At 61.2% G+C, this 17,645-nt stretch overlaps 1 protein-coding gene and 1 long non-coding RNA gene across 13 annotated transcripts in view; one reads left to right on the top strand and one right to left on the bottom strand.

Annotated features, from left to right (window-relative positions):
• VAV2 (vav guanine nucleotide exchange factor 2) overlaps positions 1-17,645 on the bottom strand; it is a 165,048-nt gene that overhangs the window by 119,640 nt on the left and 27,763 nt on the right. For 11 of the 12 annotated variants that reach the window (XR_006710367.1, XM_045469550.1, XM_045469547.1 and 8 more), the window contains exon 2: positions 13,308-13,424. Coding sequence is in view for 11 of the 12 variants with exons in the window: in XM_045469550.1 (XP_045325506.1) it covers positions 13,308-13,424 (117 nt within the window). In the remaining variant the exon portion in view is untranslated. Of the gene's footprint in view, positions 1-13,307; positions 13,425-17,645 lie in introns of those variants that run through there. The other variant, XM_045469551.1, reaches the window with a different exon arrangement.
• LOC123593534 lies at positions 8,333-10,774 on the top strand. Its single transcript, XR_006710368.1, has 3 exons — positions 8,333-8,495; positions 9,132-9,301; positions 9,490-10,774. It is a non-coding gene; the product is annotated as an uncharacterized LOC123593534 (long non-coding RNA).

Below are 17,645 nucleotides of genomic sequence, written 5' to 3' on the forward strand. Positions count from 1 at the left end.
CCCCCCCCCCCCCCCGCCCCAAGCCCAGCCCCACCGCCGTTCCCAAACCTCCTTCCAAAGGGCGTCAGAATTTCTCATTTCCCTGCTTCACTGGCTCTATCTTCCAAAGTGATTGAGATTCTAACACCATTAAACATGATTTAATTTGCTTTTCCTAATGATATGCCCACAGTATTAGGACATCTCTCCTTTTCCACTTGAAAGACAGGCAGAAGGGCAAAACAGGGCAGAAAGCCTGTCGCTGATAATTGTCTTACTCCTGCGTTTTCAAGTGCCTCTGTCTGTCGACTGAACCCACGTCCAGCTGCCCCGGGCTACCTCCATTACCAGGAACCATCTAGAAATCCAGGCCAGAGGGGCGCCTGCGTGGTTCAGTCGGTTAAACGTCTGACGTTGGCTCAGGTCACCATCTCATGGCTTGTGAGTTCAAGGCCCGCGTCAGGCTCCATGCTGACAGCTCAGAGCCTGGGGCCTGCTTCGGATTCTGTGTCTCCCTCTCTCTCTCGGCCCCTCCCCTGCTCATACTCTGTCTCTGTCTCTCTCTCAAAAGTAAATGAACAATGAAAAACTTTTTTGATTGGAAAAAAAAAAAAAAAAAAGAAAAGAAATCCAGGCCAGAGACGAGGGCCTGCAGAGTGCACCCCTCCACGGCACCTGCTGGGAGGCATTTCTGTGCATTCACTGGCTGGGGTCCTCGACGTGGGTCCCGCACGTGGGTGTCACTCGAGCCTCAGATCCCCACGAGGCTGGTGTCCTATCCACTCCCATTTTGTAGATGAGATGACCGAGGCCAGCGAGCTTCTGTAGCATGACCAAGCTCACCCACTGAATCGGCACAAGGCAGAACCCAAGCCTGGGCCTGTCTGACCCCGTCCCGTCCTTGGCCCCCGGGATCCACAGCGTCCCTAAGATCTGGAGTCTGGGGTCGTGCTTCTGAATCATGTCCACTACTTAACATTCTTATCCTGCCCGTTTCCCTGACCTGCCTGTGGCCCTCATGGTTTACAGCTTCCCTGTCCATAGCGGCCGCCTCCCTGGCCTCCCCTGCTGCCACACTCCTGCGTTTCCAATGCTCCCCGACTACCTGCTGGAGGGTAAAAGCACCCCTGTGCCAGTTCCGGAACCTTCCATGGGAGGAGCACTGTGGCCACCTTCCCGCGTTCTCACTACCAAGCTGCCAAGCGGGACTAATGAGAAATGGAAGTCTCTGGAAAGTTAAGCAACTGCCAGACCTCCCGGCCCGCGGAGGCCAGGCTGCAGGCACCACGGAGCGGTTCCCCTGTGACCTGCCCTGGACGCAGCCCCGGCTGGCGGCCTCCCGGAAACCAGGCACCCAGACTCCCAGCCCAGGGGCTCCCTGTCCCCAGTGGCCAGGAGGGTGAGCTGCCCTCCCTGCCTTCCTCATCCACAGGTCATCTCTGACGTGTGCCCACTCGGCGAGGAAACGCGCCAGGACACCAGACTCTTCCTGAACATTCCTTCCACTTGGGAGGGAGGAAGGGCACTGAGCCATTTTTGCCACCAGCTAAAATATTTCAGTCTCAGATCAAGAAGGAATGCAAACCGGAAACAGCACAGAACTCGGAGCCAGATGGATGCAGTCTGTCTCGGGCAAGCAAAGTAAACAGTCCGCTCTTGTCATCCCCAGGCCCCGGCGGCCGAAGGGGCCCCAGCGTGACCCGCCCTCGGGCCAGGAGAAGCGCAAACATGCAGGGACCGCGCCACAGGCCGGGAGCCAGGGTGCCCCCTGAGATACGCCATCGGCAGCTCCCACGGGTGAGGGGGTCTGCCGTCCGAGGCTGAGCCCGGGGCCTCATCGGGTCGTCCTGGAAGGCTGTACTCAGCCCCCCATCGCCTGGGGCCTGGGCTCCTGGGGCCAGAAGAGAAAGGCCAGTTTCTGTCTCGGACCCACAGCAGGTCACAAAGCAGGCCCGTGTCCCCGTCTATACAAGGGCTGGGCCGGAAGACTGCTCCTTCCTCCCCGGATGCCCGCCCTCAGAACGCCCCGGCTGACCCTCCGGGACCCCATGACACCGAGGAGCCCTGGGGTGGCCTGGGGCTGGGGCTGCCGTCACCCGTCACCCTCTGAGCTCCCTCTCCTGCCTCCCCACGCCTGCCAACCTGCCACGGTGCCCGGTGCTGACCAGGTGTGCCCTCTGCACAGATAGGGGCCCTAAGCGGGGTCCCGAAGGTCACCGTCCCCACAGTCTCCAAGCACCCCGCACACCCCCAAACTGAATATACCCAACCCCTGACTTCCCGCCGCCCCCTTTCCGGCTGGCTGGAGCACACTCCGTGTGGGGCACTGCCACCAGGCGTGGACCAGAAACTCTAATTGGAGATGTAACTCATAATTAGCCTTTGATTAATTAAAAACGGGAAAACTAATTACTTAATAAATGTCGTTGGCTTCATTGGCGTAATATTTGAAAACGTGCGGCCCTAAGAGGAGAGGAGGGTATTCAAAAGGGTCCTTGGGGGATCAAAGCCGGGCGTGTGGACCCAGCAGATTCCCTGGAGCCCTCGGCCCTCAGACCCCAAACTCCTGCGTGCGGGAGAGAGCAACCCCTGCCCGCCCCCCCCCAGACAACACAGCAGCAGACGACACGGGGTCCGTCCCGCTCACAACTCTGTCCCCTGCACCTGGCCCAGGTGGGCACTCCTCAAGTGGTTGTGGAAGGAAGGGGTGGGGGGCACTGAATGTCCAGAGCCGGCTGTGTCCTGCTCCAAGGTCCCTCGCCTCTGGGTCTCAAGCCCAGACACGGCAGGACCCATCTCCTAACCGCTGCCTCCCACAGCCTCACGGACAGAATGAGGGCTGCGGCCGGGCCCCGCCCTGAGCTCACCGCTTCCTGACAGTGACACTGAGCGAGCACGGTGCCTCCGGTCTAAGGAGACCCCGGACTGGGGCGCCCGGGACGTTCCGGCCGTTAAGCGTCCGACTCTCGATCTCAGCTCAGGTTTGATCTCAGGCTGGTTGTGGCCGCAGCCACTTCATCCCCAGGAGGGCCCCGCGACGTCCACCGCGCTCGCAAGGCTGTGCCGAGCCCGGTACGTCCATGTGGACGGCCCAGGCCAGGGGTGCACCTTCCCGGGCCAGTGTGAGGGGGCTGGCCTTGACCTCACGCACCGGGCCTCCTCGCCTGTGACACCAGCCGCATCCGCCTGTGTCCACATCCGCCCCGCATACACGCCGAGCCTCCTCGTGGCCACTGCTCACTAGCAGCTCTCCTTCAGGCGACCCCTCAGCATCCCGGCAGCCACCCTGGGGACCGGGCTCCGACTTCAAAGCCGGCCCCGCCCTGTTCCCACGAGCTCCCCCCACCCCACCTGGCTTGGCGCTGAATCCGGGAGGAAGCCCGGGGCCCGCCGATTATACAAATCGCCGATGATACAAATCTCCACAGAGCCCGTCTGCCGAGACGTTCGCTCTTCTCGGAGGTTCGGCCACGAGCACCGGACGTGAGGGCACCGGACGGGAGGGCTGCTGTAATGACGTCCGCACGGAGTGGTGCACCTGAGTGCTTCCCACCTGCCGGCAGGTGGAGCGGGCAGGACGTGGCACGCACATGTGCCTCCCCGATTCCAACCAGATGGCCAGCGGGGACAGAACGGGCTCCTGGCCCCGTCCGGGGCTGCCGAGGGGCCTGGGCTCACACACCTTGGGGAGGGGCCTGACACCCCCAAGGGAAGGCCGAGGTAAGTGCCTGGTGGACACCTGTCCCGAGCAGGGGCGGTGCTGGCAGCGGGGGGCTTTTAAAGATGGGGGATCTTGAGGCGGGTGAAGCTGGGCCTGACTGGGCAGACTCTTCCCAGACGATCTGACGGATGTGGCCACTCGGTGAACGCTTCTCTCGCTGCCCTGAGGCGGGGGGCTTCTGGCCAACCCTCCGTGGAGGCCCCGTCTGCAACACCCACCCTCCCTCAAATATACCAAGACAGTCCGCTGCAGAAATGACGATCTTTTCAAGCAAGGGCGCTGGGAAAACAGGACCTCCACGTACACAAAATACGGTTTGCACACTTGCTCCCACCATATCCCAAAATTAATTCGAGAGGGGATCAAAGACCTCGATGTAAGAGCTAAGGCCATAAAACATTCAGAAGTAAACACAAGAGAAAAACCTCATGACACTGGATTTGGAAGTGACTCACTGGGGAGGACGCTAAACACCCAGACAACGGAAGAAAAAAACAGCCACATGTGTCTTCATCAAAGCCTGTTATGCATCGAAGGACACTACCAGGGGAGTGAAAGGGTAACCGGTGGAAAGGGGGGGAAGATCCGTGCGCCACGCACCTCGAGGGATTAGTACGCAGCATACATAAAGAACTTCTACAGCTCAATAGGATTGGATGGCTGGATTCGAAGGTGGGCAAAGGCCTTGAACAGACGTTTCTCCAAAGAAGACACAAGGATGGCCAATGAGTACAAGAAGAGGTGCTCAACGTCTCCAACCGTGAGGGAAATGCAAATCAAATCAATACCACAGTGGTAGGATTTCACGCCCACTAGAGTGGCTGTCTCACACACACACACAGAAAACAACAGATGTTGGTGAGGATACAGGGGAATCGGAACACTTGTGCCCTGTTGGCGGGAACACGAAATGGTGCAGCCACTGTGACTATTAGAGCAATTCTTCCAGAAACTGACCACGGGATCCGGCAAATCCACTTCTGGGTATTTACCCAGAAGAAATGAAAGCAGGAACCAAACAGGCATTTGCACACCTGCGTTCACAGCAGCACCACTGTCCACAACAGCCAAAGGTAGGCGTGGCCCCAACGTCCACCCACGGATGACAGAGAGACAACAGGTGGTGTATCCGTACAACAGAACGCTACTCTGCCTTTACGAAGAACTGAGGTCTTTCTAACTTTATATATATATATATTTTTTTTTTTTTTTGAAAGCAAGAGAGAGTGCACAAGTGGGGGAGGGGCAAAGGGAAAGAGACACAGAGAGACAGAGAGAGAGAGAGAGAGAGAAAGAGAGAGAATCCCAAGCAGGCTCCACACTCATAGCAGAGCCCAACAAGGGTCTCAATCCCACGACCGTAGGATCATGACCTGAGCTGAAATCCAAGAGTTGGACGCTCAACGGGCTGAGCCACCGGGGTGCCCCACAAAGAATGGAATTCTGGCAGGCGCCACAAGGGTCCCCGGGGCCCGTGATGCTGAGCGCAAGAAGCCAGACACAAAAGGCCACATGTGACCTGATTCCGGGCACATGAAATGTCCAGAGCAGGCAAACCCACAGAGACAGGGAACCAGTGGGTGGTGGCCAGGGGCCGGGGTGCGGGACGGGAGGGGGCCGAGTTCCCTTCTGGGGTGATGAAAAGGCTCTGGAATGAGAAGGAGGTGGCGGCCGCCCAACACCACGAACGTACTGGGTTTGCACAAAAATGGCCGAAATGATCAATAATATGTTACGTCCATTTTATCACAATACAAAGTTGCTTTTAAAAAATGAAAGTCAAAAAGGATCGTCCAGGATAAATATCCACGGGCTCTGGCCCAAGCTCCCTAATCCTGGAATCGGGGGGAGGCGGGGGGGCCTGCACCCTGCACCTGCAGCACCGGGGGGGGGGGGGGCGGGCAGGGGTGAGGCAAAGCTCTCGGAGGGGCAGTGGTGAGGTCTCTCCTCCCCAACAAGGTTGTAGCCACACTCCCTGTGATTCAGGGGAGCCGCCCCCCACTCTCAGGCCGGATCCTACCGCTGATGCCAGCACTACAGACCCCTCGGTGCCTTTAGAAGAATCAATACCCCCTGAGAAGAGCCTCCCAGGGTGCCAAGAAAGAACACCTTGTTGCAATTAATTATTTGCATTTTGCTATTTTTTTCTCTTCTCTCCTTCATACTCTCATCCAGCATTTTTTGCTGCAAACATCAAACTGTCAGGCTTCCACAGAAACAATGACTTGGGGCACCGGGGAGAAACAATTAGCCAATTAATATTTAATTGACCGTGGACACAGGAAAAAAGGCAGGCATGAGCCACACCACACCCAGCAGAGAAAACGCTCTCAGCCGCTTGGGTGGGGCCTGCAGGGCAGAGCAGACCCAGAGGAGAGGACGACACCCAGGGGGACGACAGGGCCACGCCCCAGAGGCCATCCCGGCAGCGGTCTGACCCCAGATGGGGAAGCCGAGGCCCAGAGAGGCGGGCAGCCTTCTGCCCTGGTGCAGCGAGGCCTCGGCGCACCCCTCCCCAGCCCATCTCCTCCACACCCCTGCTTCTCTGCTGTCAGGTGTGACCGTTTCCACCACATACACCCACGGTCCCCGAATCCCCCTCTCTCCCCGGAAATGAGTCATCGGCAAGACGGGAGTCAACAGGCACGGGGTGCTCGGAGACCTGGCCGGGTCTGGGGGCCGCCACCTGCCCGGGGCCCCGCCCAACACAAAGGCCCAGAGGACGCCCCCCCCCCCCGCCCCACTTCTGCCTCACACCCAAGACCCTCCCACGCTGGGTGGGGGTGGGGGGGACACCTGCAGGGACTCCGGGATGAACACCCAACCGCCCCCACCCCCGGCCAACGGCTCCCGCGGGAAGGGAGCAGAGGACCACGCCCACCCCAGTGCGTGTGCACGCGAGCGTCCCCCGGCGGCCGCATCTTAAAAGTAACTAGTGCGCCGTGGACTCTGTGGGACCAGAGCGCCTGGCCCACGACATCACGGTGGCCGCAGCGTCAGCGCCTGGGGCTCATCAAACGAGCGGCACAAAGGCCTGGAGAGAACACCGAGGACCGTGCAGATTGGTGAACAAACAGGAAGAGGGGACGGACAGACACGTGGCAACGCAGGGCCTGGGTGCAGAGATAAGGGGGTCCGATCGATACCCCGCGGCTGCCTGCTGCCTCCCTCCCTGGCCAGACGGCACCCGGGGGACGTGTTGGTCGATGCAGGCGCTAAACAGAGAAATCAATGCTGGGGCTGGCGCAGCAGAGGCCGGACGAGGGGGCCGGACGAGGGGGCCGGACGAGGCGGGTGCTCCGGCAGGAACCACCGCTGCGCCCGGCCCACGGCCAAGGCTGCCAGCCACCTGCTCGGCGGGGTGGGGACGAGGGCTCCAGACCCAGCACGCACAGCCGCACCCCGCCACGTCCCCCTCCACACTTCTCAGAGGTGGGCCGAGCTGCAAAGCCATTTTACAGATGGGGAAACCACGGCCCCAGGGGGGTGAGGCGACCGGTGCCGCCCAGGCCCCGATACCAGCCCCGGCCCTTCAGCATCACATTCTGTCTCGAGCCCCGAAAGCTGTCTCAGCGGCTCCACTTCCCCCTGGCTTCTAGAAGCACCTGTGCTGCCCAGGAAAGCAGGTAAGAGTAGGCTCACCCGGATTCAGCAGGCCCTGCCCTCCCTGCCTCCTCCCTGCCTCCTGAGAAGGCCCAAAGTGGTTTGAGAGCCACTGCGGGAGGGAACCACCGGCACCCGCTCTGACCTTCATTCCGAAAGTCATGCGTTCACTGCCCCGCATCTTTTAAAGGGCTAACGGTCAGCTCTATCCTGGTTTAGGCCTCTCACGGCCTCTCCTCAGACAGCGCTGTGGGCCTCCACACTGGCCTCCTGGCCATCGATCTGCCCCCCCAGCCTCCACACTGGCCTCTGGCCTAGCTCCCCAGCCCGTCTGCAGAATTCCACAGGGCTGACCTCGCCCTGTCCCTGCACACAGCGGCCCGGCCGGGCGGGAGGGAAGGGGCAGCGGGATGCCTAACAACCGACTTCTGCCGGCAGGACCTGAACAGATACCTCCCGTTCCCCCATCAGGATGCGTCTTCTCTCTGGGCCTCGGCTCCCTCCCTACTTCATGAGGTCCCTGAGGGACGGCGGGAGCTCGTGGACCTAAGGAGGCCAGCACAGCAGCACGGAGCCCCGCACGTGACCACTGCCACTCCTGACGGACGAGGGAAGGACAGCCCAGAGCCAGCCCTCTGCGGCTCCCTGCAGCCTGGGGTTCGCCTCCTGCTGCATGGCGTGGGCTGAGGAATGAGCTCACCCCGGGGGCCAGCGCGCAAGGAGGAGGTGGGGCCACCACTCTGCCACCTCCAGGGACCAAAATGCCAGCAGAAAGCCACAGAAACTGCCAGTCTCACCAGGATCTTCTTTCCCAAAACTCCCAACCGGCTTCCAGGCCGGGGCAACGGCGTCTCTGGAAGGCCCAGCTGATGCGGGCCACCTGTTCCCACGCTGGGCCGTGTGCATCCAACAGGGGGCACGCAGGGAGAAGGGAAGGGTCCGCCTGTGGCAGGATTTCACCAGCAAGCCCCACATTGCCCATGCCCGCCCACCAAACCTGGTCCCTTTAATGCAAGAAACACCCAGGAAGCAACCAGAAAAAGGAAAGACTTCCGGAACCGACTTTCCGGGTCCTCCAGCTCCTGCCGGAGCCTGCCGGGTGACCCAGCAGGAAGAGGGACAAAGTACTTGATCAAGTCGACTGGGGCCCGTCTCGCACTTCCTCGCTCAGACCTCGTATCGATGCCACACGGTGGGTCACGGCGTCTTTGTTGTATGTATCCCTGCGGAAAGGAAAGCTCGAGGAGCCCAAGTAATTGCAAAGCCCAGATCCCACCCGGGGCCTAGCGGACAGGAAGCCCCTCCCTCTCGCGCCGGCCGCCTCCATCGCCTCGCTCCAAAAGAATCCACATGAGAGAAGGTGCTGGAAGGAAGGCACGGTGGCTTCCCCCCCGCGAGCAGGGCTTGCTCCTTGGGGGGCTGGCTGTGCCCAGGGCTCCCGCAGCCCTCGAGGGTCTCCAGGGGTCCACCTGCCCACCACCCCACCAAGGCCTCTGCTGAGGGTCTGCCCGGGGGGCCCTAAGCCAGGGAGCAGAGAACCCAGCCAACGCGGCCTGCCCCTCCCAGCGCGCCTCCTGGGTTAAGAAAACACCTTCTGAAGCTTCGAGGGCCCCCAAACACCAGCTCCCCTCTGCACGTGCCCTGCTCGGCCCAGTCAGCCCCAGCGGAGGCCACAGGAGAAGCCCGAGGGCCTGGGGGGCGGGCTGGGTCTGCACACGGGAAGATCGTGGGAATCAGCCCCAGGTCCGAGCGGTATCCCCGGAGAGAGGGGTTCAGCGCTTCCCTCAGCAACACGGGCCGTGCATTCACTGAGCGTGATCCTCCCTAGGGCACGATCGCGGAGGAAATCCTCCTGGTGTCACGGCTGAGAGATGGGCCAGGGCCGGGCAGCTCCTGGGGAAGTCCCAGGGTTTTCACCTTCTCCTTTCTTCTACCACTGATGGCACAACAGCTAATCTGGGCTCCCCCTTGGAGGGCAAAGGCCATGCAACTTCTCTGGTACGGCGGGTGCTCCACAAACGTGCCGTAAATTAAGTGCTGGGTACACGGGGGGTGGTAGATGGATGTGTGAGTGGGGGGCGGGCGAGTGGTGAGTGGATATGATGATGGACGTGTGAACAGATGGTGGGTGGGTGAGGCGATGGATGGGTGAACGAATGAATGAACGAATGCTTTTTCTCCTGAAGCAACGACTCCAACAATATGAAGGCTTGGGAAGCTGAGAGGTAGCTGTTTAGAAAAGGAACAACAAAACCCAGGACAGGGACAGGATCCGAACACCACAAACCTTCTTAAATAAAAAAAATTTTAAAAACCTGGAAATTTCTAAAGCAGCCTGAGACTAACCGGCGTCTCCATAAGGATCCCTTCCCCGCCCGGACGTCATGAAAACCAGCAGCCAGTGAGAAAGAAACCCGTCTCTCCAATCCCTGGTCCTACGCCCCACCCCCCAGTCCCAAACCCATGCCCCGGAAGAAGCTTCAGCATCCCCCGGAACCCAGGCTCCCAGAAGGTTCTGGTCGGCAGCAATCGCCCAGCTACGGAGATCAGTCCTTTTGCCCCACCGGCCTCACCCGCCCAGGAGACGACGAGTCGGTTCTGATCCTACAGAGCTCGGTGTTCGGTAGTGGGACAGACGCTGCCTCCCTGCTGGCTGGGACTCTCATCACTCCAGGGCCAACCGCGGGGGAGCCAGAGGGAGGGCAGAGCATGCGGTCACATCTTCACGGTCTGACGTCAATGATGGCCGCCAGGCCCATCTGGAAGAGCCGTGGTGTCCTGGCTGGGCTCCTGGAGGCCAAAAGGCGAATCCAGGCCCATGGGAAATCTCAGTAGATGTCTCTGAAGAGATGCATAGAAACTTGGCTGTGTCTCTGTGCCCAGGGACTGACTCTGTCTGTGCAAGAACCTTCCCAGGCCCATCTCAGAAAGAGGTGAATGAGAAACCAGACCAGCTCCGCATCATCACCAGCCCGGGGGGCCCAGTCTGCCTGCTGCGCCCTGCCCTGCCCAGCGCCACGGTCCAGGACCGGGAAGAGTCCCCGTGTGTCCGTGCACCAAGCAAAGCAGGCCGCAGGCGCTGGGGCTTTGCTGGCGGTTTATTCTTCCAGGGTATCCCCCTCCCTGGACACCAGGAGAGGCCAGGGCCGCTACGGGGAGAGCACGACCCAGAGGCCCAAGCCTCCACTGGCCCCCAGCTTGGAAGTGCTGCTAGCCACTCACAGGTGTCCCTCGGCGAGAATCACGTGCAGGGCAGGAGACCCGTAAGGAGGACGCTTGGCCAGATGCATAGCGGGCAGAAGGGGCAGGCCAGGCTCTGCCCGGAGCCCCACGTGCCTCCCACGCTCCCACGCAGCCAATGAGAGGCCAGAGGAACGAGGAGAAGGGAGGTGAAAACAAGGGCGAGCTGCCTGGGACGGGTGCCAGGTGTCAGCACTCCACAAACCCAATTCACTTTCTGCTCAACAGACCTTACTGGGCGGGGGGGGGCTTGGAGAAACGGAGCGACCCGGGCACAGCCGCTCACTGGACTCAAACACAGCCCGCGAGGGTGCAGACTCTGTGCACTCAGCCCTGCGGCCCCGTCTTCCAAAGATGCACACTTACGTCTTTACAAGTAAAATAACAAGGGGGAAAGTAGGAGATCTGCCGCTGATCTGTGAGGCTCTGGTTCTGTCCTGGCCAGACCTGGGGGCGGGGGCTGGACCGCGACACATGCCCGCCGTTTCAGGAGCAGCTACTGACGCTGGGTGCCTGCATAGCCAGGCAAACCGAGGTCAGAGGCACCGTGTCACCTGCCCAGTGGTCGAGCCAGTAAGCAGGGCGAGATTTTCAAGCGGTCTGACTCGAGGGTCACACACGGAAAGCAGAGGCAAGATGGGGGAGCTCTGCCCGAGCCCTGCCCCTCCTGGAGCAAAGGGTCGTCAGTGCAGGGCATGAACCGAGGCCCCCCCGCCCCCTGCACACAGCTCAGCGCCCGGGTCTGGGCCATCACACCACCTCCACACCACGCCTGGCTCCCCACAGCAGATGCCACGGTGTGGCGAAGCATCGCCAGTGACCGTCACAGCGCACGTGGGCGGACCGGAGGCCAGCTGGGAAGCAGCGTCCTCGTGGCCCCTCTGGGTGGACCTGGCACGTCCACCTTGGAGCCAAGCCGCCTCCCTGGAACCGCCGATGAGCGCGAGGGGCGCCCCCTGGCAAACCGCACGGCCACACGGCTGGCGAGTCGCAGGATGAGAGTTTGATCCGAATTTATGTGCGCCTTACATCACTGCATTCAGCTGTAGCAAATGAAAAGCAAAACGGAATTGCAGCCTGGGTCATTTGCATTTTAACTATTCGCCAAGAAATGAACTTGGCCGAGGTTTATCCCGTCTTTTTCTCCATATGGTTATTTTAAATACCGGTTGTGTGCTTGAGTGTATGTGTGTATGCGTATGTGTGTGTGTGTGTGTGCGCGCGCGCGTGCGTGTGATCCCGAGTGTGTATGCACGAGTACGTACGAAAGCATGTGAGTGCAAAGCAGTGTATCTGTGTGAGTGTGCACACAGGTGAAGAGTGTGGGTGTATGTCCGGGAGGCCCCTTTCCAGAGCCCAGGGCACTGCCGCTCCCCAGGAGAAAGGAGAACGGGAGAGGAGATCCAATCCACTGGAAAGCAGCCCCGCGGACTGGAAAGCCCACTTCTAGGAGAGGAAACCTGCCTGGCCCCACCCCAGCCTCAGTTGCCGCTCGGGCACACGCGGCCCGGGGCACAGGGAATTGAGTGAGCTGTTCAAGGGGAAACGGAAACCTCTATGAGGTGCTGATCACACAGACATGGGTTCTTGAGCCGGTCCCTGGATCTCTTTCTTAGAGAATTTCAGAACCAGGGAAGGCGGGGGCGGGGGGACACCATCGGGCCAGGTGGCTTATGGGAAAATCCTCTCTACTGACAGTAATCTGACACTTCATTGCGTCTCAAGGAAGGGTTCCTCTTCGAACGGACTTCTCAGCGCTCGTAACTGCAAATACAAAATTCTCCCTGCGTTTCATAAATCATGTATTCATAGAACGTTTCCTCAAACACCAAGTTCCCGATAATGGTCCTCAGATAGATTAAGCAATAAACATCTCCCGATACTTCCCATCAGCAGGTGGAAAGTGGCTCCCTGGGCGGTCCGGGAAGCGACGGTCTCACAGAGCCCGTGCCAGCGCAGCCGAGGGCAGAGCTCCCCGGTGCTGTCCTCTGAGAGCCCACGGGGCCGGGGGGCCACCCGACTCCAGGCAGCACAGAACAAGGCCTTCCCTCAAGCCCTCGGCCTCCATCCAGCAAACGGTATCATGGTCCCGACTCCAGCCATTTAAAAGGATGTGCTTTCAGATGGCGGGTGATGGACGTCTCTGGCCACTATGAAGGCAGGCTCACCAGGGAGCCAGCTCACAAACGAGCTGAAACGCCCCGCCAGCCTCCGGCCTTCGTACCTGCCTCACCCGCACCAACAGGGCTTCTGCAGGACAGCTGACAAAGGGCGCTTCTGAGAACGCGGGGAGACTTCTGAGCTGTTTGGCCCAGGCCCGGAGGATCACCTCCAGGAACCCTGGGGGGCTCGGGTCATCACCCCCTCCGCGCCCAACACATGCTTAGAGCCAGGCTGCTCTGCTGGCATTGAGCGTAACCGCCACGGATCTTTCCACGAGTAAACGTGCCCCTGCAGCATCTCAGGCGACCCCCGGGCGGGCTGGTAGTAACACCTGCCCGACTTCCCGCGAAGAGTGGAGATTCGGGGGGGCAAGTATACGTCAGGTGCCCCCCCGGCTAGGGAGGCAGGGCCAGGGCTCGGCCCCCGGCTGTGTCCTCGTCCACACCCTGCCTTCCCTCTGCCCTCCCGGATTCCGGACACCTGACCTCACCCTGGGTGCGGCGAGACCCGGAGGAGGCAGGCCTGTCCCGTCGGGGCCCCCCCACCCCGCCCCGCCGCCCCGCACAGAGCCGGCGCTCGGCCACCGTGCCCGAACACTCACCTTCCCAAAGTCTCGGACATCGAAGAGGTCGAAGGGGTCAAACAGCTCGCTGTTCCGGAGTCCAAATTTATCGTGGCAGACTTTCAGGAAGGTGCGGATGTTCTTTAAACACAGGAACTAGAGGAGAGAAGACAAGAGCACTGAGCCCCCGGGGTGGGTGAGAAGAGCGTAAAGGCAGCGGCTGCCGGCCCGGACGCGCATTCCTGCCGTGGTGGGGGGGGGGGGGGGCCTCACCACCGCTGGCCCGCTGGCCCAGACGTCACAGGCGCCCCCGGCTCACCCCGGCCACTCCTGACCCTTTGTCCCGCCCCCCTGCCCAGGGGGACCCAGCACTGACGATCGCAACTGGAAATGTAGTCTCGAATCAGCAAAACCAGCGCGTGAACACACGGGCACCTGCACACGTGCGCCCCTCACATACACACACGCGTGCACGCACATGCACACGCACACACACCTGTCTTCCCTGGCGCAGGTCCGCCCCAATTATCGTAGATGTGATGAAACCAAAGGCCAGAACGGTCCGTGGAAGCCGTCCGTGGCGGACCCCGGGAGTGGACACGCCAGCCGCAGTGGGAGGCTGGGGGCGCACAGGGCCAGGGTTCCCAATCAGCACTGGGGCACCTCCTCCACCCGGTGACCCGGCGACACTGGGCTTGGCAAAGTGACGGGGGCTGGAGGTTCGGGGCTGGGGGTGAACGGGATGGCCGGCTGCGGTCCCTGTGGAGAAGCTGCTGGTGAAGGACACACGGGGGCTGCGGGCCGGGCCTCCTGGAGAGCACCATCCAGAGTGTTCTGGCCCCAGGTTCGAGTCCTGTCCACTGATTCCAACTTACAGGACCAGGGACAGCGGCTTCGGCTCCTGTGGCCCGGTTTCCGAACGGGACGTGCCTGGCTGGGCCGTGCACCGTGATGGCACAGAGTGAGCCATGCTGTGCGAGGACCATCGGTCCACCCAGTTGTCAGCAAGGGCGCGTCAGAGGCAAGGACAGCAACGTGTGGGCTGAAGGGGCCCGGGACTTCAGACCGGTCGTCCCCACCAGTAACCATTCACTAAGGGCCCGGGGGCTCCACGGCAAGAGAATCACAGGGCCAGCGCCAGCCCCCCGGAAACGCAGACGCGGGGACGGATGGAAGGAAGGACAGGCCAGAATCAGAAGGTACGGCCGACCTGGGGAAGCAGCTGCTCAGAGAATGCCCTCGAGGCACGCGGCGCCCTGGCCTAGCACCCACCCTGGGTGCCCTCCACCCTGGGCCGCTCCTCCTGTCCTGGCCAGGGTGGGTCACTGGTTACGGCCGATGCTGACGCACGGGCTGTGTGGGGATACAGTGTTTCCTGAATGTGCGAGAGCAAACCGCAGACATGACCCCGGGACCCCCAAACATGTGAGTGCCCCTAAGGACAAGGAGACCCCCTCCCCCGAGCTCAGCACCAGCGTCCATGTCCGTGAACCAGCGTGGATCCCACACGCCCTGGTCTGCAGGCAGCACGGACTCCCATTTCTTCAGTAGACAAAGGACGACCAAGATGTGTCCAACAGCAAAACACATTCTGGCCTAAGGCCCGATCCCGGCTCGGACCTGATGCTACTGGTCACATCTCCTTCATCCCCATGAGCCTACAAGAGTACGCCCCCACAGAACCTTCTGGAAGGATGGATAAGTTCGAGGTATGTGTTGTCCAGTAGGGCAGCCACTAGACACATGTGCCCCCTGAGCACTTGAAATGAGGTTAATCTGACCGAGAAACTACATTTTTAATTTTTTTCTAATCAATGTAAGTTGCATAGGCATAGCTGTTGGGGTGGACAGCCTTGTCTGCCATTCCTGAAGCATCGAGGCTCGGGCGGAGGGACACTAGGAGTCCACTGACACGAGGCACCCAGAACAGGGAGTCACAGAACGGTGGTGCCGGCCGGGGCGGACAGTGTCTCACGGGGACGGATGTAGCTTGGGGTGATGAACGAGTTCTGGAAACGACAGAGGTGCTTGCCAGGTGACACCATGATGGTTAAAATGGGGGCGCCTGGGGGGGCTCAGTCGGTTGAGCGGCCGACTTCGGCTCAGGTCATGATCTCGCGGTCCGTGAGCTCGAGCCCCGCGTCGGGCTCTGTGCCGACAGCTTGGAGCCTGGAGCCTGCTTCCGATTCTGTGTCTCCCTCTCTCTCTGACCCTCCCCTACTTGTGCTCTGTTTCTCTCTCAAAAATAAATAAAAATATTAATAAAAAAAAAAGAAAAAGAAAAAGAAAAGGGGTGTCTGGGTGGCTCAGTCGGTTAAGCATTCAACCACTTCACTAGGGTCATGATCTCGTGGTTCGTGAGTTCGAGCCCCGCGTCGGGCTCTGTGCTGACAGCTCGGAGCCTGGAGCCTGCTTCCGATTCTGTGTCTCTCTCTCTCTCTCTGCCCCTCCCCTGCTCGCTCTCTCTCTCAAAAATAAACATTCAAAACAATGGTTAAAATGGGGACACCTGGGGGACTCAGTCGGTTGAGTGTCCTACTCTTGATTTCGGCTCAGGTCATGATCCCAGGGTTGTGGGATCAAGCCCCACGTCAGCATGGCACCTGCTTGGGAGCCTCTCTCCCTCGCGCTCTCTCTCTCTCTCTCTGCCCCTCCCCCACTTGCACGCTCTCTCCCTTAAAAAAATAATAATAACAAATAAATGAATAAATAAAATATCAATGGTTAAAATGGTAAATCTTGTACATCCTGTATTTTACGGCGACGGCCAGCAAAACCGCGGAAGCTGGGAGGGGCCCCGAGAGAGAGCCAGGCCCACGGCTCGGCCGGGAAAATACACTTTCACTGCCCTAAGCCCCCCGGTTCGTGGCCGCCAACACGCCGCCCCAGCTGGCACCCGCTCGTCCCCGCTGGTCTCAGACCCTCCCGCCCACCCTGCGGCCTCGGCCGGCTCCGCTGCTGAGCATCGCCTGACGCCAATCTCCCCGAAGCGTCCACTCTATTTCCTCAGCCTCCCATTTTTAGAGTTAATTACACAGCTCCTCGCCATAATCGCAGCCGGCGAGGCCAGGCTTCCTTTCGGGGCTCAGGACGGGCGGGCGCCCCTTGCCCTGCGGGCACAGCGTCTGCCCGCCTGGCCCCTCCCCAACCGCAGCCGCGTGGGCCCCAGCCTTCCACGGCGAGCCCGGTGCCGCTCAGGGCCCACGAGAGGCCGGCCCTGGGAAAACTGAGGCACACAGGCAGGTTCTGACCCCAGAGAGACGGACACGGCAGAACCGGGAGGAGGGGGCCTCCTTCACGGAGACCTCCCCTTATGTCCGCCCGGCTCTGCGGCTCTGCCATGATGCCCTCACTCCCCACCCTCCAATCAGTCACCCATTTCTCAGGAGAGGAAACTGAGGCACCCAAGCCAAGACTGGAACCCACACCTGCTCCGGGATAGGGACGTCCTTCGCGAGGACGGGTGTCCGAGAGTCCCGGTGTTTCCTCTTGGCCAGCGCGCTTAGCAAGTGGGGCACAGTCACTCCACCCCCCTCATCGGCCACGGACAGGCGCGGCGAGGGCGGGTCGGCCCCGTGCCCGGACTCGTGGCTCCTCCCTCTTCCCACCAAGCGGGGGCAACTGCTGTTTCTACAGCTCCAGTCCAATCGCCCGATGGCCGGCCTCTCCTTCCCCACCGCCCTGGGCCCAGGAGGGGCGGCGGCCGAGGCCTGGACAGCCGGAAGCTCACTGTCCCTCGCTCAGACAGCTTCAGACTCTGGGAAAGAGGCTCCCGAGGGCGAGACGGGGAGAGAACGTCTCGGCACATCCCAGCCACAGGCTGAGCGACGGCAGGTGAGGGAGGGCCCAGACAGCGGCCAGTGCCAGGCCGGAAGCTGCCCATCCTTGTCCTGAGGCCCGAGAAGGGCCGGCTGCTGGCCGTGTCCCTGTGGCCTCAGGGACGAGTGGCCTTCTTCTCTTTTCTTGGCCCTCCAGGCCCTCGACGAAGGACGGCCAGACACAGCTTCCCTGGCATCTGGAGGTGAGCGCACGGCCCCAGAAGTCCTGCTTAGCGGCCACAATAAGGGTCTGTCCCAGGACAACTGGCCCTGTGACAAGTGACAGGCGGCCCAGAGCCGAGTAGGCCCCCGCTGTGTTTGCTTAGGGCACTGCCCTGCCCGCTGCTCCCCCAACCCCGGTCCACGGGGAGGGCCCTGGCCACCGTGCCAAGAGGCGGGCCGCCTGCGCAGCGGACTCCCGACCCCTCCGTCCCGCCTACTGAGATCAGATTAGCCGGAACGCCCAGGCTCCGTGCCCAGCCGCCCTCCGCCAGCCTCGCAGGGCCTGCTGCCCACTGTCAGCTGTCATTCAGCCCCCGGAAGGCCCGCCCCAGCGAGG

This window comes from Leopardus geoffroyi, chromosome D4 (assembly GCF_018350155.1).
Source record: "Leopardus geoffroyi isolate Oge1 chromosome D4, O.geoffroyi_Oge1_pat1.0, whole genome shotgun sequence".
Classification (NCBI taxonomy): domain Eukaryota; kingdom Metazoa; phylum Chordata; class Mammalia; order Carnivora; family Felidae; genus Leopardus; species Leopardus geoffroyi.